Source organism: Polyodon spathula, chromosome 13 (genome assembly GCF_017654505.1).
Source record: "Polyodon spathula isolate WHYD16114869_AA chromosome 13, ASM1765450v1, whole genome shotgun sequence".
Lineage (NCBI taxonomy): Eukaryota > Metazoa > Chordata > Actinopteri > Acipenseriformes > Polyodontidae > Polyodon > Polyodon spathula.
In genome coordinates, this window is record NC_054546.1 from 15,000,636 (window position 1) to 15,024,894 (window position 24,259).

Genomic DNA, 24,259 nt, shown 5'->3' on the forward strand with positions numbered 1-24,259 from the left:
CTTATGCTCTGTTTTGTGGAATGCCTGCCAAAAAGGTGTGATTCAGTGCATAAGAAAAGTTGGGAATGAGAACAAAGGGACAGTTTGACCCCTGAAGACTGAAGCCGTTCTTGCACACCATTAATCTCATGACAATAACTCTTTGTTATAGACAATTTTTTCAGCTGTTTAACTATACCTGGTCAACTGTTGCATTCAAAGTTGAGGCTTATATGGGAAAACTGCTGCAGTTTCAGCAATTATAAATTGAAAAGAAAACAGCAGTTAATATGTGTTTTATTAAACTCTTTTTCATGAAACTCTTATTATTGTCCACCATTTTGTTTATTGTGGGGTGGCGTCATGGGGGTAATGATTTTTTTTCATTTGGGCCCTCTGGTCTTACACTCTGAGCTAAGTTTGAATTGCTTGGCACTTTAAACTTAGCTCAGGTTACTACAATAACCCCCTATCTTGTCTGGATTTCATACGCCGTCAAATTTATTCCTTATGCTTATTTATTAAAAACCTATTAGCTTCTGATGCATGAAATAATGACTTGTGAAAGGGTCCAAGCGTATGGTTTGCTGATGTTCCTAGTTCTACTACAGCTGTAAATATAATTAATGATATGAATTTGCTTGGTAAATTAAGCTGTTCTTTGCAAGTCGTCGATGAAAGATGAGGTTGCCTGAGATGAGTTATTATTCTCTTGCAGTCCCCAGTCAGATCTTAGTTTGCCCATTGTAAGATGAGCGATTGTTCTGTATTAGAGTTTTCAGCTCTTTAAGCACTCAGTTTGGTTTTATGCATGCAAGTAGCTTTTAAATGTAGCTTTTTTTTCTTGATAATTCAGCCAAAATAGCGTAATGTAGTTACATATAGATGTTTTAGTACAGTACTACTAGTTTAAAGTGTCATTGAAAGTAGAAATGTTATACAATTATTAATAATACTTTAAATGGCATATTTATTATTCTCTAATAAAATACAAATAAATTGTGGAGATGACTCTTGTGTTAATCACTGCAATACTGAAAGGAATTAACAATGAAACATCTAGGAGAAGATGGTTGTTTTGAGTCGTTTCAGATTTATAATGCTAAAATAGTTCTAATACAGGGTAAACACTGGCTTCACAATACGTTATAACTAAGGCCCTGTGCAAATTTCATTTCATTTCACGGGCTGCGTGGAAATCATGAAATGACCCCAGTACTGTGATTTTTACAATATTCTTCAGAAATAAAAATACATTTTCATAATTATTATTTGTATTTTGTGCAAAACAAATCTCATTAATGAAACTACAGTGTGTGTGCTATTCACCATGCACACAGTGCTGTACAGTCATTATGTCATGTGACTATATGCAATCTAGGCAGGAAATTTAAATACTACATACTGTAAACATCTGTACATCATGCAACATTACTGTAGATAACTACAGAGAATCGGCTGTTGACAGGCATTTAGATTCAAGTATTCACCAAAGAGAAAGGCAGAAATCCAGAGTACTGCGACTGCTTCGCTTGCAAAGAAACAAAAAACGGTGACTTCCAAAGGTCCACTGAAAACCGTGAAGCACAAACCTCATTTAAATGTTGACCTGACAGAGGCGTTTGTTTGCACAAATATCCTTCTTGAAAAATGGACAACCAAAAGTAAATTCTTCAGAGTGTAACAAATGGCTCAGTGATTCCTTCATCAGGCCAGCTGAGGCATGAATACTTAAAGTTGCCGAGTATCACAAGCAGGAGATTATGGAATTGGTAAAACAGTCTGGTTTCTTGTCAGTGGTCACTGGTGAGTCGACTGATGCCCAAGATCAGTATGTGTTACACATTGCATTTGTTCTGAAAGCTGTCCTTGCAGATACACTTTACCTACAGGCTGTTAATTACAACACTGTTTGGTGATGTGTGAATACTGACTCCCATCTCAGACACAGAACTTTTCAGATCTCTAAGGTCATTGTTGTCTTCAGAGTGACATCCTGAACCGGTTTCCTGGTTGCCCGGCTGCTCAGTTTGGGAGGGCAATTTGATCTGGGTAGTGTCTGGGTGGTATGATGCATCTTCCACTTCTTAATGATGGACTTCACTGTGCAGAGAGGGATAATCAGCACCTTTGAAAATTTCTTATACCCTTCTCCTGCTCTGTGCCTTTCTACCACTTTACCTGACTTGTTTTGAAAGCTCCTTGGCCTTCATGGTTGCTTTGTTAGATCACTATGTGAGGTGTAGCTGGAAAGTCTTTATATACCTGAGGGAAATTATCTACAAGTTAAACCACTTTGAGTACACACAGGCTGAAACCATTTCACTAAGTTTGTGACCATTCATTTGCACCTGAGGTGATTTAGGGCTGCAGTAACAATGGGGTTGAATACTTATCCAACTGAGATTAATCTGTTTTTCTCTGTAAATCTTACTTATATTCTATATGCATTTTTTAACTTTATCAATGTGGAGTAGTTTGTGTAGATTCTACATGTAAAGTCTAATTTGAAAGTGTTGTGGAGTACGCTCAGGTACCAACAAAATGTGCAAACTTTGTAGAGGGGTGAATACTTCTGTAAACCACTGTTGTTATGACCCGACAGGGAAGATAAGGGTCTAAATCTTGGTAGTATCAATTCTGTTTTCTAGACCAAGACTAAAATGTTGATTTTATGTTACATTTAGGTTTATGTAGTTGTCACCATTTCTTTCTCCCATCAATTTATATTTTTTCAGATCGAATAGATAGCTTCAGTTGCTGTTTAACACTAGAACCGTCACGGTAGTCATTTTGATGGGTTTGGATTTAAAATGTAAAACGAATCTGCGTTTGCATTGACAGTAGGCAGTTTCGTTTACATTTCAAATTTCATTAATCCCGCGACGGTTCTAGTGCCAAATTATTTGAAACTACACCATCTGGTGTCTACCCAGAATATTGTATTTAGTTCTAAAGAAAAGGGTACCACCTGGTATTTGTTCGCAGGATATTTTTACAATTATAATTGAGGCATGATTTTTTTTTTTTTTTTTTTAAGTGTTTCCATGACATGTGAGTGGTAACCAGCAGTGCAATGCATTATGACACAGTAGTGGGGATGTTTTTCACAAAACCCACTAGAGGCTAGTATTGTTACTAATGTTTCAACCATAAACTTTAGGAAGAAGTATAATGCTTTATATGGGTTTTACTTATTATAGTCTACTGTAAGCATCCATTATGTACAATATTTACTCTTTATTTGCTCTTTAACTTGGTATTATGGTTAGATCATCTTTACTTTAACTTGTGCATCAAAAAAGAGGTCATAGACCTGCACAGTAATAAGGCTGAGTTAACATTTAAACTGACTGCCACATTTTCTCCTCTCTCGTTTCACACTGTGACTTTGAAAGAGGTCAGTCCTGTTGATAATTATAGTAAGAATCATTGTTATTTATATACTGTAATCTTTTAATTTGCTTTGTAAGCACATTGTCCTAGAAATGTACTATTTAAAATATCTGTGCACTGATAAAGACCTCAATAAAAATGTACCAGTATCTGTTATTTATATATTGTTTTTGTTTCATGTAGTCACATGGCTTACCTAACAATCTTGAATTTGTGTGGGGAGCATTTTTCCCATAGCTGCGCGGTTTAATTTGTCACAACAACTGATAAAACCTATGCAGCTATAAAAAAAAAATAAAAAAAATATTATCAGTAATTCAATTCAGTTTTAGCTTTGTTTTGGAGGTAGTTTAATGGGTACAGAGTTTAATTTATCTCCCACTTGCATTGTAATTATTATTTTAAATGAATATTCAAATGTTTAGCTACATTTTTTTCATCTGAACATTTCAAGTGTCACAGCTTGGACTCATAGGGGTCCTATTTTGTGCAAAGACAAAACAAACAAAAATATGATGTACCACTAACAAGACGCTTCTAAGAACAACTGCTTCATTTACCGTCTCCTTCCTGCACTAGCTTCCAGTGAGGGCCCATAAATAGAACAGGTAGAAACTGCCTAGAAGGATCAGGCACATCAATTCCTAATATCAATATGTTTTTTTTTTGTTTGTTTTCTAGTAAAACAGATGGCCTAAATCTGAAACAAGCTGTTATTCATGTTTCATGTTTCTGCTTGTGAATATGCCAATTTGATTAAACACATGTCTTTTTGTTGTAAGTTTGTACATATGAAACAGGGTTACATTTCCAAGAACTGATTTAATTGTGGTGTGCTTATTACCATGTTTTTAAAATTATTATTCAATCTTTTATTTGGCATTTTGTTTTCAAACTAATGAAAATTCATGTATGTTCCTGCTGTCTTAACTGGTCTGAACTTGTCTGATTTGCTTTAATTTAAACAGACTTAAATCTTCATCAAATTCAAGCCTAATTTAGCTTGTAAAGCTGCCTGCGCTGTCAGTGTTTGACATCCACACGGTGCCTTTGGCCAAATGTCACATGCACGGTTTTAATAGCTTGATTTGCAGATGATTAGCAATACAAAAACTCAACATTTTTCCCATCAGGAGACTGTTACTAGGCAGTTTTTAGTGGTGCCTAGTAAGTGTGTCATGCAAATCAGTCTGCATAATCTACTGTAGTGCTGGTTTAAATAAATTGTCTTGTTGTTTGATATTTAAATAGCTAGATGTCGGTGGAGAATTGCACACCTCTCAATAATAAATAGCATGTTTGGGTCAACCCTGCGAGTGTAGTCTACACAATCCAAAAGAAAATGAATGGCACACAAAGACCTCAGCCTGGTACTAGCCATGGTGATAAGGATGCTGGGAAGCGAAAAACACGTATAGACTTTTCAAACTTCAGAAACAATAAGTTTTATTTACTTACTTCCATTACAGTCAAACAGGTGAAAAATCCTTCCATTATACAGCAATTTGTTCAACAACAATAACTCCATACAGCTTCATACGAACAGTCTTCAGTTTAACTATGATTTGTAGCTTCTTAAATTCTTATGCAATTACTGTCCTATTTTTTATGTATGTCTGTATTTCTAACTCCATATATGATTTTAAACCATATCTGTATGCTGTATATTAATATAGCTACATCATGCAAATATGCCTACAACCAGCTATACTGTACTTGCTCTAGCTACAAACTACATCATCTGTCCCTCTGTCCTTTTTTTTTTTTTTAACCATTTTCTTTCAAACTCAAATTTAACAATACTGCCTGAACCTGTATTGTTAAATACCAGAATGCCACATTACAAAACATAAATCCTGTAGGCATTACTAAAATAACAGTGGAGGATGAGCCCTCATTGTATTACATGTATATGAGACTTTTTCTTGAGTGCTGCTCAGAACATCGTTCCATCTTTTCTTAGTCCCCTCCATCGTTCTTATAATAATGCCTACACTCTAGAAGTAAAGGCTGTTGTTAGATCCTTGCTTTGCCACTGTGGAGAGACCTTTTTAGGTGCATCTAAGAACCTTTTTTTCATGGATTCTATATTCTCTATTTGCAGACTTTCTTTTTCGTCATATAAGCTGTGAAACATGTATTGAAAATTGGAGTTTGCAAAACAATATGGTATATAATATGGTATCGCAATTTACATATGGTATCGCAATTTACAAACTGACTTGTTGACAAATGGCTGACTGCCACAAACTAACGTCTGCTTTTCAGAGCTCTTAAAATAATCACGCAAATACGAGGCCCACAATTACCGGCAGCTTTAATAAATTAGACAGAATATTTAATAGACCTCATTTGCAAAATCCCCTCCCAATTTTAGCGGTTTTGTTCAGAAACGCCCCAGAATTACATATAGGATATATAGAATTACATATGCACCAAGAGTTAAAGCGCACAGAGACTTTGCCCTCATAAATCACGTATTAATTGCGTGTTTAAGTCATTGCCTGTGTTTTTTATAAATCCCATCCAAGAATTCAGAACCCTCAACGCCCGTCTTATGGTCGTAAAACATGCACAATGCTTTTATAAATCTGGGCCTCTGTTTTTTCACTTACATACCCAATATGTTAGGAGTGTGCAGCTTTTACACAGAGAGAGGTGCTATGGTAGGAAATGTTGTCACCTGTCCTGGGGTCCCTGAAGGGTCCCTGTTTTGAATGGATGAAGACCTACTTTTCTAAAAACAGTTTCGTACGGTAACAACCCCTCCTCATTTTGAACCACAGCAGTTGTGTCAGTCTAAATTAGGTGTGTTTTAAAAACGGAAATTAAGTGCCCTATACTATATCGTTCTAGTTTCTAAACCAGTGGTACGCCTTTCAATTGTATCCTGTTTCTATTCTTTCCTAATTAATTCCTAGATTTTTTGCTGATAACATTATTTCGTTGATGCCGTTGTATATTCACAGAAGGCTAATTTATAGTGGTATGGTGTACAGGTATCTTTCAGGCCTTGTGTTTGCATGGCATAAATGGGATCTTGGCGGGGAGGGTAGAAGGGTTTTACTTTACAAGCATTGTTCAAACTGCTTATTAAGTTTGGCACCAACAGCAACTAAATCAAACTGTAAAAAGGTGTCTACAAAAGTGTGAAAAGTGCATTATACAGAACATTATTATACACAAGAACACTGCACTTGCAGCATATTTTTCAACACCTTTAATTATTTAAGTTTGTTGTTCAGATGGGTTTTAGCCTTTTGGTGATCGATAAGGTAATTTTAGGTCTAAAAGCCAGACATGACAAAAGCTGTAGCTTGGCATTCCTTTATAGCCCTGTTAACTGTGCGAATTGGGATTAGTTCAAAGGTCAACTTCTTGACAAAGCCATTGAGAGTGCTAATGCAGCCTCATGACAAAGTAGTGAACTTATCACTTTATATATATATATATATATATATATATATATATATATATATATATATATATATATATATATATATATATATTTCAACAGTTTGTGTTATTAAAAAGAGAGTTCATCTTTGCAGGCCCTGTGTAATTATTAATTAGAACTAAGCTAGTTAAAGGATGACTTTTCAAAAGGAATCATAAAATCTTGTTTTGGTTTTCTCTCTCGAGCTGCACAGGTCGCCCCAGGTACTAGTTCTGCAGCAGCCTCAGTTCAGTAACAGGCATCACATTGTGTGTTTTAACATTCATTTTGAATTTTAAAAAAAATAAAAAAACCTGCTGAACAGCAGTCTCAGAGTGATTCACTATTGTAGCCCCATTGTCTCCCCTCTTTACTGCTGCTTAGCAGTAATTTAAACAGAAACGGACATTTTAGAAACCAGTCATTACCTGTTCACTAAATGAAAACCCAGCTGAGGTGTAGGAACAAGGCAGCTGTAACTGATCTACAAAAGGGAAGATCTTTTGAAAGATTATGGCTAAATTAACTTCCTCTTTCAGTTGGATATAAAATTGACATTTCATTGCCTGCCTAAAGTGGTTGTTGCTAACAAAGCATTTCATAAACCTTACCAGTCTTGCTCACATTTTTAAAAGACAACTGGGGATATCAAGATACCAAGAGAGAAGTTCAGCGGATAGTTTTCTCTTCTAGGATACCAAAATATTTAGTGTACAAGTGGCCTGAGTGGCTACTTGTTTTTTCAGAAAACTGTAAATCACAAATATGTATCTAGTGAATCACTTATTTTAAATTGTGATGAGTGAGTGATTTATTTATTTTTGTACACAATTGTACAGGTGATATATAAACAAAAAATAAAAAATAAAGGCTGTGGCAGACAAACAAGCGTTTCAATAATTATAAGGTGTCGACAGCAATACAAGTTGGCCTTCCTCTGAATTGGCACCTAAGCCCAAAATTTGTGATCAGGAAGGATGTGTTGTAAACCACATACATTAACCACACAGTAAATAAAGAATTCAGGAAACTGAATGCTAAATCAAAAAAAAAAAAAAAATGTATTCAATAATGTTGAGAATGTGTGTGCTTTGCATGTGAGTAATCTCAAAAAAAAAAAAAAAAGTGTTTCCTGTTGAAGAGCAGAGCTTCACCGTACAAGGTTAAAAAAAAACACGTTGGGTCCTATATACCGGTGTATAGCTATGTAGAGATTGTATTTACACAAATAACCAAATGTATTTATAGAGCCTGTTTTTCTTGCCACTTCCTCAGTGGTGCAGTTGTGGTTAGTACTGTTGTTAATAAACAATTACAGGCTCATGAACAGGTTGTGTTTTTATTGTGAGGCCCAGTAAACAGAAAGTTTAATCTACCTAAACAAGACCTGGCTGCCTAGATCGTTAATGACAGCTATCTCAGATACTGCAAAATGTTACATTTGCAAAACTGCTTTATCAAATCAAACTGTTTCCATGCTTGTGACTTTGTATGTTAACTATCCTCGTGGAAAAGGAGTGCTTGTATAAATAAACTTTATATATAGTGTTGTTGATGTTTGTATTACAGTAGTTCCATTGCTGGAGAGGAATTTCCTCTATTTGCGGTTTGTGATGCGTACACCACATGTGGTAAAGAGTATGGTTCCAGTGTAGGTGTCGTGTGCAAAAAAAAAAAAAAAAAAAAAAACTTGGGCCCCACGTGGTAAGAACTGCCTGAAGCTGGCAAGAAAATGCCCATTTTGGTTACCTTTGACCATATTTTTCAAGCCCTGTACTTCACAAAAAGTAGGAGAGAAACATTATTCTGTACAGGAAAACATGTTATGTATTTATTTGTTATCAGATGTCAGTTTGTACATTACATTTAAAACCGTGTGGCAGAAAGGTCTAGTTCACAAGGGTTGAAAGTGTTTTTGTGTGAACAATTATCATATATAATATATTATAAGCTCAAAGAGTTCTCTACCCAAATTTATATATATATATATATAATATATATATAATATATAATATATATATATATATATATGGACAAATCAATTTTTGTAGTGGCACTGTTATTTCTGTTCTAGTTTTTTATTTCTGGGTTACAGCAATGCATATCTGTCTGGGCTCAGGTTATATGCAGCATCAGTAAAGCAGCATTTTTATAATTCTGTTTTGTTTAGTACAATTATATAAAGAGCTGTGTTCAGAATACTTATTATGGAAATGGATGTTGTATAAGGTTAGTCTTAGCAGCTCTGAAGGAAGAACACATTGCATGAATGTTATTATGCAGTCCCAGCGGACTGGTCTGCATAGATAGGATGTGCACAGAAGAATTTCAATACATGTTCCTTTTTTAACCATACTGCAGCACTGCAGTAACTCCCTTACCACTTAAAACAATTGAATAATACATTCAGCATGTTCCACTTTGATATACGAGTCTAGCGCTTAGGAATATTCAATGTCGAAGTTGCAATGAGATTTGTTTCTGTCTGATTGGTGTCAATACAGTACCTTGTCACCTTTTTTGTGTTACTATTTAAGTATCTCTGTAAGTTACCGGTTGATTAGGACTTAACGCTCAGAGATATGGGCTTCATAAAATGATTTAGATGTGGGTATCGTACAAAAAAAACAAATCATTTCAAAGCCTTTTTAGATAGGGACTTCATAATTGCAGGGTCATGTAAATGCTGCATGCTAAATACAGCTCAATTATTTGATATTCTTAGTCCCATTACCTGTGTTTTTCAGTAGAAAATTAACCTTTTCACTTCCACATTGTTTTAACCTCTGGCCATATCAATGATGCAGACAATGTGCTTTGAGATAGTGTCCTACCGGCTGGTATACAGCTGTATTCTCTAATTCCCTCAATAACGTTCCATTACAGGTACTGCCCAGTAATAAATAACCGTTTCACTGCCAAATTGTTTTAACATCTTTCATATATTCTTTTTTACATCATGTTTAGAACCCATATGACCAGGGATGCAATACCCCTGACATTATGCCCTCAGGGATGCTTTATTTTTTGTTCACAAAACCCCCCATAACTAGTTATAGACTAATCTCTAAGAGGAAAAAAAAACAACCATTCATGTGCTAACGGTTAACATTTACCATCATAAAGGGAAAGCTTTACGTTTGTAATGACTGGTACAAGACCAGCTCTTACAAGAATTTGGTTGCTGACATTTGACTTTCCGTTGTTCTGAATTATATCTGCAGATATCGGTTTCACAACCTAAAGTATTTATTGTCAGAGAACAAACTTCAGAGCATACTTATTGCAGCTATTAAGTATGTATGTTTCTTACACTAAAGCATTTGTAGACAGTATCTACATTGCCCGTATAATGACAGGAGGACCATAATTACAATTTAAGCACTAGTTGCAGAGATAAAAATCAAGGTACTTGATTTTACATATTTTTTACTGTCCATAGTTTGACTTTAAAATATTAAGGTCAACACTGTTAACTGTTTGAGGAAGAAATGTAGGTCATAGTAGTGGCAAACAAATACACACATCCTGTGATGGAAAAACTGTACAAGCGAGACTCAGACTGCAGGGACCTTAATTTATCAACTTTACACATCTGAGTAATTATACAAGGTATAGATGGAAAAGCCCTACATTAGGCCTTATGTGTTATAACAAGGCTGATTACTTTGTCCGTTTCAACTGACATTCAGACTGTATATGAAAATACCCTTTACTTTAATGTAATATAACTGGCTAATGAAATATATTTGTTCTTAAACTATTAAAATAATTCGGAATGTGTTTCATATCTGTTCATATCTATCATTAATATCTTATTATGTGTGTTCTGTACGAGTCTGTATAATTGTTTCTGTTTGATCATTATTTACCAGGCTTAATGTCCAAAGCAAATGAGGTTACTAGAGGTGAGTCACTGTAATTCCAGCCCTCTCTGAGTTAACACAAGGACGACATTTACTCCAGAAGCAGAGCCATTGCTTGATGATAGTCCAACAGCAGAGATTGATAGGTGAACATGTAGATTGGGTACGACTTGTTTCACAGACCCTGGTAAGCACTAATCCTGGACTACCTTACCTAAGACAATATTAGGTAGTACAAGGTTAATGCAAATAAATAAATGAGCCCTTTAAATGTCAGAATTTGACACCCTGGCATCACTATGTTAATATTGTATTTTGGGGGTGATGTAACGATATGTGGGTGCAAAAGCCCCATAATGCTGCCTGAAGTCATGTTTAACATGATTTTACCGGCATATGTAAAGAATGGTGTTCACCTGGCTTTTTACTTTGCCATCATTAACACATTAAAATGATATTGAAATGCATTCAAATGAAGAAAAGAACATAGAATTGGGGATCTGGATGCTAAGCGGGATGCAAACATTCTAATGTGATGTAAGGATTTTGCCTTCCACTTGGGCAATTGCTGACCCTCCAAAAACTTTACACCTCTTCTTACAACATGCAAACCATTGTAGAAGCGAGCAACTAAGAGCTGTATAAAAGAACACACATATATATATATATATATATATATATATATATATATATATATATATATATATATATATATATATATATATATATATGAGATGTAAAGTTTTTGGAGGGTCAGCATCCATATATATATAAACAATAATATTAACAGTAGTTTCTCTGGCTGTTAAATATTTGATCTATATTTAGTTTAAACTTGTTTGTAGAGATGTAACCAGGGTTGTCTTATTAAAAAGATGACATCATGTGTATCTATCAGTAAATGGATCTCAGTTACGTGCACTTAGCCTTGTGATTTGTATTCTGTGTTCTAGTTTACCTTAGTCATGCCTCAGCCTCCTCCCATTTCCCCTATCCTCTCCCCCACACTCATATAAGTAACATTTAAATCCAGATTTCCTGATTCTGGAACCATGCCTTTCACCAGCTGTATGAAATGTAGTTTTACTGCTGTCTTTCTGCCAGCTGCTGCGCTCAGTGAAAAAAATAACAAAAATAAAAATCTTGCAGACCCAACTCTTAAAAGCCTTTTCAGAAAGGAATCCAACCACAATACATAATTTGCCCACAAATGAATTTAGTCTAATGTAAAAAAAAAACAAAAAAAACAAATGAAATTCCCACACAAGGAATTGGCTTTGAATATTAGTTCTACTACTGAATAAAGAAAAAAAGAAAAGAGCAGAGCAGGAATTTTGACATACTCGGCAACTACTGTATTAAACTTCCAAACTAATTCAAGAGGGGTCAAAAGGTAAAACCGGCTATTAAATTGTTCCAAATGAGGCGGTCATTAAGTGCTAAGACAGCACCACCAAGAGGCTGCTAACCCTCACAGGTTTGCTAAAAACCACTGCTGCATTTTGGTTTTCAGATTTAACCGGATTAGTTGTTAACAGGGTAAGTCTTTGTGTGCATTATTATGCTTTCATTATATCAACATTAACTGAAACATTACAGTGGGAATCAGGTATTTGGCAGCTGCGTGCTATTTTGATTTGTCTGCATAGAGAGAAAGAGGGGAGAGTTTTCCAGTTTTAGCAGCTGTAACATGTTTAAACTCTTTTTTGGTAATGGGATCTGAAGATGAATGTTCCCTGTGGGCTCTTGCTTAGCTTCATTACTGGCTCGCTGCCAAATTGTAGCCAGCATAGTTTTAATTCATGCCTCTTTGCACAAAGCCATGCTGGAGCAGGCTCATTTAAGGGAGTCTGAGATTAATACCTGGGGACCAGGGACGACTTTGTGATCACAGAATTAAGAACAACAAAGAAATGCAGTGGAGTGGACTTATTTCTGGCACCAGATTGTAAAAAGTATTGCAGTTCACAGTTACACTAATATTCTTACACTGTTACATCAAATAAACATTATTATGACTTGGTAATATGTTTTATAAGGCACAAACCCAGGATAGAATGTTTTTAGCTACAGTACAGCACCCATCTTATCTAACTGTACTGAAAGTCATTTTTCTAGCGCATTTATTTTATTTACTCTCGTTATTTCTTTTATTTTGAATATTATTCTCATGTTCACTAGTTTGGTGGTATGGGGGTTTCTCCCAGCTGTTCACATCTTGGTTTATTTATCTCTTTTACTATCTCTGCCTGTAAGACCTGAGCCAACTGACAAGGCCATATTTATTACCCATTAAATAAATAAATAAACAGACTTTATTTCTCAAGTCTTGGCAGAGACTGTCACAACATAATTATGACTTCAAAGGTGCAAGGTAAAACAATGTAAATAAAATGTGTCCTTCAGTGATGCTACAAATAAACTCTGGGGGAAATTCTGTAGTACTATTTAAATATTCTGTGACACATTTAAGGGTTAATAAATCATTTAGAATGATTTATTTATTTATGTATGTGCATGACTTGCAGTCATTTCTTGTAAAATGTTATTATTACTACAAAAAAAAATCCCCTTTTTTCATGAGATCACTAACTGAGCTACAAAAGGGCTTGGTGATGTCATCACGACCCCCGCAGATAATAGCAGGGATACTATCTGTTTGTTTAGGCCTCAAGGTAGAAAGAAGCTTTATATTCAAGGAGAGGAAACAAACTGGAGAGCCAACAAAGTCTGGTTTCTGAGGAAGAAGAGCACAGATGGATAGCAAACAAACAGGCATAATGTTAAACCTGATTGTGGTACATTACAGTTTTAAATCAAATAAGATATTCTGCATGTAGACTACTTCATTTGCATTTTTAATAAGGTTCAGTTTGTCATGCATATTTGACAATTATTTATATTCTAGCCGCATTTCTTTATGTCCTGACTCAATTTTGGGAAATGTGTCTCGACTGTGCCTCCTGTAGCAGAGTTAATATTTATAATTCTCCATGCTTAGCGTTATTCCCACAGTGACTCATTAATCACACAAAAGCACATTCTAAAAACTTAAAGCTACTGGAGTAGAAACTGTGATTACAGTGCAATATATCCATTTCACTTACAAAAGGGGTAGCAGGTTTTCCTATATATATATATATATATATATATATATATATATATATATATATATATATATATATATATACACACACACACACACACACACACACACACACACACACACACACACACACACACACACACACACATATTACATCATTCAAAATGTGCTCTTCATTTCCTGTTGTGCTTGGGAGTCATGGACTTGCACTTATCAAGGGTGTACACAGAGGTGAATAAGATGCAGTCTGTACAGGCTTCAATAGAACAGAGGGTTTATATCATTGACAGTGCTGCGGCAGAAAAGACTTCTAATTAGGACCATGGGCTTTTTAGATACCCCCCATCTGTTCATTGTTTGGTGATGTGAAGAGTTTTTGTGTATGCCGTTGAAAACCTATGCCCTTGATGGCATTATAACAAACATTTTACTGTGATCTCCTTTCACTAGAGAATGCATTGTTCATGTTTGGTTGCAGTGTATTGTGATTAATTTAAGGAATAGGCTAATATGTGCTACATGAATTCATCAGATTGGTATTGAGCTTTGGTTCAGGGAAGGGGAGCCATTGAAGTAAACCAGATATGATTTAGTAGCCTCAAATTATGTGTAGAATTAGGGGGATGGGAAAAGGTGCTTTTAGTTTCTAGTCTAGACAATTAGTGGGCTATGATGTCTTGTCTGGAAAATAAAATTAGGACAATTATCTATTAGTCTGTGGAAATGTTAAGGTCTAGCTTAAAGGTGCAGTGTCCTGTTTTACAAATCATTTTAAACAAGTTCTCAGGTGTTTCTTGTAAAATGTTATCACTGTTTGTGAAGGAATTAAAAGGGTAGTTTTTATTATTTCTGTTTATTTTCTAGTACGTAACAGTTGAAAGGTATCATTTACGTTTTTGCTGGCAGTACAATAGTAGCTGAAGAACAAGTATATGGCAATGAATCAACTACTACCTATGGTGAAGAGATAATCAAACTGAACTGCCAACAAGGTCTGCTTTCTGATAAAGTAGAACAATCGAAGATGGCTCAGTCTCGTATTAACCCACCTCTGTCTTTCAGTGTGTCCAGTTGTTTCACCTGCTGCTTTCTGTCTCCTTCCAGACTCATCCTGCCTTATGAAAGATATGTCAGTGGGGAGGAGGATAAGCCCCTGCCTCCTGTGAAACCTCGAAAACCGGAGAGTGCGCCTCAGGAGGGGGGGAGCAAAGCAAAATTGGTCGCGCCAAAGCGCATGAAATCTGAACAAAGCCAAAAACCAAAGAAGGAAAAAGACATTTCGCCAAAAGCCATGGAAACCTCTGTGGTAAGATACTGATGCTTTCAGGGGGTTGAACCAGAAATAAGTTAAAGGATTGGAAAAAGCAGGCAAGCATGGCAAATGTCAGATACATCTGGTTCAGCACACTTGAAGCCACAGTACATGCATAATAAAAGTAAGGTGTACTGCAAAACTAGATGCAGAATGACTGTGGTCAACTGGTGTAAGGGATTTGCTAAAATGCTGTGAATAGGGTGTAGGGCCCCAAAGAACAGCCAGGACTGAATTGCTGAAACTGTAAGGGGTTTAAATTGGAATATGTGAAAGCTCCTCAATGATTACTACCTCTGATTCCTTCAGGAGAGTTGGAGGTGGAAAAGTGCAACAGTATCTGTTCTCCAGAATGGCCTATAGACAAGAAGAAATACAAACACCTACCAACTGAGCGCCCACTATCTTCCCTTGAGTTCTGGAGGGGATTTGAATAGCTGCATTACAGGATACATGTCAGGGATACTGTTTGTTTAACAGATCAGTCAGTCAGTGAGGGACCACTCATTCACAGAATAGAATATGATACATATCTTAGGTGTTTCTTATGGGCTTCATCCTTTGGAAACAGTGCTGGCAGGAACAACTGTTTTTTAAATTATTTATTTTATCCTGATGGAAATATATAAAATATATAGTGCAGTAGGTTAAACAAAGCATAATGTTTAATGACTGTTGCAGCTATTCCAAACATTAGCACTTTGAAAGCTAAAGAAAAACATGTTTTGTTGCTTTGGTTGAATTATGGGTGATGCCATTAAGTTTCCTTAAAGCTTGAGAAAATATGATGCCAGATTTATTATTATCAACAATATTTATTCTTGTGTGAGCAGGAGAAGCTTGTGGTCTCTGTGGAAGTGCTTTATATCAAATCTGATCAACTTTTATGTGGAAAGCGAAGTGATGCCATATGTTGGTCTTACATAAATCGCATGTGCTATTTTTATCCACAAAATCCATGGTAATTTGCAAATGTCTTTCCATTTTGAGTCAAGTACAAATAGAGAAAAAAAAAAGAAAAGAACACATGCCGTACACCGCAACAGAATTACTTTCATTGCACAAAGATTATATAAAACACAAAGAAATAAAACATTGAGAAAAATGAAAGTATATTAACAGTTGGGTGAAATAAATAATTGTATTTTAACTTGGGACACTTCTTTGAGTGGCCTGTTTTCTATAACCACTGATGCCCTGGTAACCTCCTAATGCAGTATCAAAGCGTGTATCACTGTATCTGTAAAATGAATGAGAAGAATGAAGTAGCTCTAAATCCTAACTTTTCTCTTGAGGCTATCACCCCACAAACCAGCAGGTGTCTGGAGCCCCAAGTCATTTGACCACAAAACACGACAACATTACGTTTCATCAATTCGTTCATGAGTTACCAAAAAAGGAGGAGAATGGGAAGTGAAAGAACGTTCCCCTTTGATGTGGGGTTCTCAGACTTTACAGGCTTAAACTGAGGACCCCCATCGATGGAAAGGGGACATTGTGTTCCATACAATAGCCTCCTCTTAATGTAAAATACCACATACTGTTAGCGACATTATAAATGTACCATAGATGGTAAGGTTTTATAATAGTCATGTCAACTAATTAACACCCAGGCCTTGTCAAGTATCAGGACAGTTTGGGAGAAACTATTTCTGTATGTGCTGTGGTTCCCCAATAGTCCCCCAGTTTGGAAACCCCTAGTGTAGATAATGGTAGAAAGTTTGTGGTATTGAAACATAGATGACCTACTAAATAGTTTTCCTGTTCATCTCTCTGGTATGTTTCTGTAATTTAAAAAACCCACACAAGTGTTACCATAGCTCATGAATGCTTTTGTCTTTCTGAGAAACTGGAGCCCCTGACTCACATGGTGACTTTTATACAGAGAAGTAATACTTTTGAGGTCATTTTAACCTGTTTTTGAGGCTGGATGTCTTTGCCCTGCCATTTGAAGGACCAGCAGACTCTCTTGAAGGGCTGATACTCTTGACAAGTCAGTCACTAAAAGAGGCCAGACAATGATGTCGTCTTTGAGACAGTGTTGTACCTCAGTATGTTGCATTAGAATGACAACAGACTTGAAAAGGACTGTCAGTCAGCACTGCCATGGGTGAAATTCCGCTGTGACCTCTGAGTTCAGAGTTCATTGTCGACATAATGACATGGATAGCATGAATTGTGAATGCAAGCCTTATTACTATAGAACTGCAAACAAAAACTGTATGCTTTGATTATCACACTTACACATGAAAAATAAAGATAGAGATTTTTGTAATTCTTCCTCCTACAGTAAACACTTAAGATTTGTTTTTATTGCTCTTTTTCTAAAAAAAATAAATAATAATAATAATATAAAAGAGGACAGATTTAACAAATAACACTCAAGGCTTTAGAAAGACACTAGGCCATATTTTGAACCAAATTAACTTTTTATACAGTTAAATGTATTTAATACCCTTGACTTTACACTTTACACTTAAACATAAGGCACAACTGTTTTAGTGTGGCTGAAAATCGGAGTGTTATCGAAGTATGGATAAAATAAAATAAAAAGATGAACAAATTAAAAACTGATACCCAGCCTCACTTGTCGATACGCTTATTGTTAAAAAATACTAATAAGATAAAATAAAATGTTACTGTTTTTGTTTTTTTAACACATGAATTAGCTCAGTGTTCCCATTTAAGATATCTACAATATGGCTTTAATTTTATTCAAAGGATATTTCAGAGAACAAACAGATGTCTGTCACATTAAATGCATTTCAAGGGCTTCGCATGCTTGCCATCATTTAAAAAAAAAAAAAAAAAAAAAAGATAAAGGGACTTAAAGCCTGGTCTGTTGAAGAAATTTGTGTGTTTCAACACAAGAAACCAGTTTGGCAAGAACTTACACAACCAGGTTGTTGAATCGAATTTAAATGCACAAAACATATATTGTTTTTTTTAATTGAACTTTCATTGTACACCAAATAGTCACCAGTCAAGCATTGTTTTATTATATTATAGCTAGATTTATGCCAGTGATTACTTTGATGTTTGCTATTTTCAAGTAATTTTCCCAGTTTGTTTCTTATTAACTGAAAACACTCTTCTGTGTTCCGTTTTAGTTAAACACATCCATCCTAAGCAATTAGTATTGATAGGGAATTTACTTTAAACAACCAGATCAACTGTTTGCATTCATATGAAAAGTACTCTGTTAAACAAGGCTATACTCAGTAATTAACAATAGTAATTACTTTTTGCAGGGGGCTGACGTTACAGCGGAGTGCCTGGGAGTGGCAGAACAGAAACCAGCAGTCCAGCAGCAACAGAACAACAAGGTACAGGAGGAGGGGGTGAAGGAAGAGGAGGAGAAGGAGGAAGAGGAGGAGGAGGAGGAGGAGGAGGAGGAGGAGGGGGAAGAGGAAGAGGAAACACAGTTTACTGTAAAAAACGAGATCTTGGACAATTACACCAGTAAGAATGCAATCAAGGAAGAGGTCCAACCCCTTGTTAAACTTTCCAGTCCATCGTTGGCATCAGCTGAGAACGGCCCCTCAGAGAGAACCACCTGCAGCACACCACTCCAGACAGAAACTGACACCCTCACAAACACTAACCCAGAGCAACAGGTGCACTGCCTCTTGGGCACATTAAGCAACGAACTGCAGGAAAAAGCTGCCAATGCACTGCCTTTGACTTCTCCACAGCTGTTAAATCACAGCAACCTGCAGGAGCAAAGGCGGAGTATACCCGTGAATGTGGACCTTTCAGAAACCCCAAACCACCAGGACAAGAGCATGCATGCTTTGAAACAGCCTATCAGAGTCCACACAACCTCACAGACCTTGAATGAGAGAGAAGTGGTGGCCAGTAAGGATGAGGCTTGTTTAAGCTACTCACCAGTCTTGTACCCCAGGGGCAACCCTGGCATCATGTCTCCATTGGCCAAGAAGAAGATGCTGTCTCAGGTCAGCAGTGCCAACTTGCCGAACAATTATTCATTTGGTCCTCCTCCACCTTTGGTAAATAAGAAAGCCCACAATGTTGATGAGTCAGCTGGATCGCAAAGTTCACAGGTTTCCAACTCGGAGAGTGTCATGATCAATAGGCCATCCGTAATTCAACATGCGCAGAGCTTTAAAATACAAACTGCAGATGAAAGGAAGCCCTCAAGGGAAGTCTTCAAGCACGACTTGTCTGGTAAGCCAGATTCGTCTGTTCCCATCACAAACCACCAATTTAGTTCTCCTGGAGAGACCTACAGTTTGAGACCCGACATCCACGACAGCAAGGAAAAAACCACAGTGAAAAGGGCAGTACACCCTTCCCAGGTACCCAGCTTCCTGGCAGAGTTCTATTCCTCACACCACCTGCACAACCTTTACAGGCAAACAGAGCACCTTAACAGGGAACAGTTGTCCAAATACCTGGGGAGAGAAGTGCAGTTCAACAGAGATTACGAAAAGGCTTCGGCTTTTGCTCTAAACAAACACCCAGATAAGAATGGTTTAAGCTATTCTTCCCCTACAAATCAAAAAGAAAGGATATCTCCAGAGAAAATGTCATTAGATGACCAACCCACAGACTTAAGTCTACCCAAGCCCTCTGCTCACAAACTGCCTTCATCCAAGCCCTTGGCATCCAGAATCTCTCACATGCACCAGGAAGGTAAAACCACTCCACTTTTTCAAATCAACTGCAGCCAGGCCTCCAGCCTCAACTGCAACCCCAAGGCATGCCGGGTTCCTCCAATGACTATGTTGACTCCCAAGAAACCCACCGAACCGCTTCACAGAGCACCAGGGAAACCCCACAACGCACAGACAGATGACATCCCATCTCGGAAGATGGAAGAAATAGTCCGGCCAATTTTGAGCACCAAAAGCAGCCCGCAGAACATTGGAGCTGCCCGACCTCTGAAAAGAAACCTGGAGGACCAGGGGAGCAGTCCTCCCGAGAAAAAGATCAAGGCTGTAACTCCAATGCATTTGGTTAAAGAGACCGCGGGGAAAGCAAAAACGCCTGACCTTGCTGACGCTGAAAGAAGCAAAGGATTGGAGTCTCTGCATGCTGTGCATGCTAGCCACCTTTACGATAACCATAAGTACTCCCTGCCTACCCCTATCTTTCCAGGATTGTACCCTGGAGCCTTTGTATCTCAGGTTCAGGACATGTGCGACAGCCTGGGCTCCCATATCCCAGCGGGTTACGCTCATCCTCTGCAGTACTTGAAAAACCAGGCTGTGATCTCGCCACTGATGCCGCCACTGGCCATCCATTCCATCATGATGCAAAGACAACTGCTTGCCTCTTCCGCTCACCCACCGCAGATCTACAGGCACCCCGTCGGAGCCTCTTACAGGGACTTCTTGAACCACATGTACCCTTTAACCACGTTAAACCCGCAGTCCGCTTTCAGTCCCTCGCAGATGTCTTCTGTACATCCCAGTACGAAGCTTTAATCTGAAATTCACGACCATGTAAGACTTTAGCGTATGGCCTGATGTTCCATATGACAAAGTAATTAAAAAACAATTCCACCTGAACAAACAGTAATTTTTGTATTGTGCATGTTTATGTTATCATATTTATGGATAGCAGAATACGATGCTCTTGAATCTGGGATGACATCTGTTTTTTCTCCAGATTTTGCCACTATACAAAAATGATCATTTGCACATTACTTTGAGTATGGGACAATTGGTGGATTCATTCATGTTCATTCCTGCCACTTTGCATTTGCTGTCTAGGTTTTAGATGTTTAAAAAAAAGTGAAATGAGCAATAATAGTCAAGTTTTCAGTCAGGATGGCAGGCAATAACGAAGACAATTATTGCTGGGTATCTAAAGGACAATTTTAAGACAAGTTGTATGACAAATCAATGCAACGTACAGTGCAATTTCAATAGTTTCTGGATTTACTTTATCTTACAACACTATGAAAAATTACAGAAGTTAACACTGTTAATGTGGCCATACATATTTGAATCAAGGTTTACTGTTAGAACAGTTTCTCGATATTATTTAATATTATTCTGTATTGTGCATTTCTTTCTTTTTTTTTTGGGGGGGGGGGGGGGGGGGGGTAATTGTAATTGTAGCACTGTATTTTGTGACAATTACATACACATTTATAAACAATGGGATCCCCATTATACAATCACCCTTGTAAATGAATAAATACTGTTAATCACAATGAACAATATATTTAATATAAGTTAATGTACACACAAGCAAAGCTGTTTGCTTGCATATGTTTTGCATTTCTAGACTGCATCAGTGTAAAATATTGTGAAGATCACATGCACATTTCAGGATATACAATCTTACCTGCAAGTTACATTTCTATTACTTTTAATAAATGCAAATATCATAAGTTATACCTTTGTATTTTAATGGAATTATTCAAATCATTGTATCTTCTATTCACTGGCTACTGTAATTCTTGACTGCTTGAAGGTACAAGTTGGTATTAGTCATGTGTGGTTCCCATGATTAAAGCAGCATAATAATGAGACTGTTATTTAAGGTGAATCTTTACTAGCTGTGCAATTTTTCCACCCTCCTCTTAGTGTGCTTTCAAAGTTTTATATGGCAGCAAACATCACTTAGTAATGAATTCAAATGGAAAAGTGTGCTGAGAAGAATCACACATATCAAAGGCATAAGTCATTTAGGATTGTATAGAGAATCTAAAGTTGTTTCATATGGGGAAAAAAGTGACTTGATGACAGCAATCAATGAAAAGAATTAATGACGCGTGAAGTCATTTGGAAAATGGATGTAAGTAAATAATTCAAATCTGCACAGGTGTTTTACAAAAGCAAAACAAAAAAAATCAACATAAGAGGAAGTCTTATGTTGTCAGCCGTATAATGATTTTGAAAAATGTTTTTTAAATACAGAAATCGGAATTATGAGGCTGTGACTTGTCTACTTTGCACTGCTTTAGCTGTGGGTGCCCATGACTTTTAACAGGATGTTGTAACCTAGAGGTCATTCTAATTGTATTTAATAATGAAAGATAAATATCAGAACTGTGTGCGGTACATTTCTGCTGTGTAATTATTTGTGCCTTTATATTTTTGCTAAGTAAGAACACGTGCATTTACATAATGAGTCTGAGACTTTCTTTTTTTTTTTTTTTTTTTTAAGTAATTAAAAATTAATAATAGTGAAATAAATAAAACCAATATGGGTCAAGCACTAAATCTTAAAAAGAAAACGTAATACTAAAAGAGACTTATTTGACAGAAGAGTTTCTTGTAGTATTACTACATATTTTATCAGGTTTATAATAATGAATTATTTACAAAATAAGTCACTTTGAGAGTCTTGATGAGAGATTAATAAAATAAAGAATAAGAGTGTTGGAGCAAGACTGTATGCTTTCCATACAGAACAATTCATTTCAGCTCCAGCATTGTCCTAGACCACACATTCAAAAAAAGGCTAGTCCAGGTCACATCTGGTCTAGTTTTACAATGATCGTTATGATTGTAATGAGCATTGGGAATTTAGTGAGGCCCCGTGATTAGAATGTTTGTCATGCGCACTTAAAAAGTCTCATTCAATGTAAATGTATTGCATGAAACGTGCTGGTTTAAATTATAAAAGCCACGTTTGGTAGGCTATTTAAAAAAAAAAAAAAAAAAAAAAAAAAAAAAAAAAAAAAACGCTGTTTATAAATACTGTGTATCGTTGCTGTCTTTGCTGTAAATAATGTATACTGTTGTGAGACATCTTTTAGCCTTTGTTATGATCTGTAAGGTGATTATGTGTATATAGTAAAGTATAGCTGGTAACACTATATAGTTATTTCCTGTTTTTTAAGGTTATTGAGTAACCTTCATATTAGATTCAACACTACAGTTAAGAACACTGAGCCAACTATAAACACTCAGTTCTTTTTTATGTTTTTTTTTTTTTTCTCGAATTGTACTTCTTGAAATGCTTTTGATACTATGTGCCATTAGTTTTCCAATCACATAACAGGCAACAGATATTTTGTACTTCTATGATCCACTGTATATTTAATTAAAAATATTTTACTACCTACTTCAATGTGTTTTCAATCAGCAGTGGTACTCTGCCGCATTGGATTTGAGCTTAATTACTGTTTATTAGATCTTTTTTTTTTTCTAAAACAGAAAAGCCATTCTTAAGTAGAACCACGTTTGATTTCATGCTCATAGCACAGCAATGAGTGTTTGTCCTCCATGTGTATGACTGTAACCACGCTACCATTTCTGAGTAATAAATGATAGGCTTTTTATAGGCTGGCTACCTATGAGAAACACATTGCTCATCTAAATCACAACTATCATTTTGACTGGAGCTTGCAACCTTAGTTAATCATGCCCCCTAGTGTTCAAACCTAATCTTGCGCCTTCACTGTACCTTTTCTACACTAACAGAAAACATTACCCCATTAAAACAAAAGTCTTTTGTTTTTTACCCCATTTAAAAGAAAGTCATGTTAATGCTATGAAAGTGGTTCTATAGTATAAAATAAATATGTTTCGTAAGTATCGTAAAACAGAGCCTGTGTATTGTGACAGCTAACAAAAGCATGGTAGAACACTGCTTTAAAAACCTTTTCCTTCTAGGACTAAATAAAATGTAGTCATGAATAGTGAATAAATACATCTTTTTAACTTGTATATTAACAATAAATCAGTATATAATAGTTATAGAACAGCAAGCATCCATGAATGACCTTTCTTTCGCTGTCCTACAGGCCTTATACATCATATTGAGCCTATATCGTGACGCAGATGGTATTATTGAATCTTATTAAAAACACCACAACTAAATTCATGTCATGTATGCATCACTAGCTATGTGATGCATACATTATGTGCCCTATAAAAATGTAAGTATGTATTGTATTTGTGTGCAAAAAAAGAAAGTCTTTCCATGTTTGGATGTTGGATTGACACAAACCTGCTAGTTCTTTTTTTTTTAAAGGAATGAAAACTTAAGCATCATGATATGATTACATTTTGTGGCCACGAATATTGCATCAACTTATATTTTCTAGTAATTTAATATGTTTGTGTTTCACCTCTCAAATATGATCAAAATGTCTATATTTACTTTTTATTGAGCATTTTAAAAACATTAAAAAGCATGTGTATAATATGTGGATGTACAAAATAACTGATGATATCTTC

At 36.2% G+C, this 24,259-nt stretch overlaps 1 protein-coding gene across 1 annotated transcript in view; it reads left to right on the forward strand.

Annotated features, from left to right (window-relative positions):
* LOC121325826 (AT-rich interactive domain-containing protein 5B-like) overlaps positions 1 to 23,141 on the forward strand; it is an 80,219-nt gene extending 57,078 nt beyond the window's left edge. Inside the window, exons 9-10 of the mRNA XM_041268912.1 lie at positions 14,888 to 15,089; positions 18,347 to 23,141. Of these exons, the coding sequence (XP_041124846.1) occupies positions 14,888 to 15,089; positions 18,347 to 20,545 (2,401 nt within the window). The 3' untranslated portion in view covers positions 20,546 to 23,141. The remainder of the gene's footprint in view (positions 1 to 14,887; positions 15,090 to 18,346) is intronic.
* The last annotated feature ends 1,118 nt before the right edge of the window (positions 23,142 to 24,259 follow it).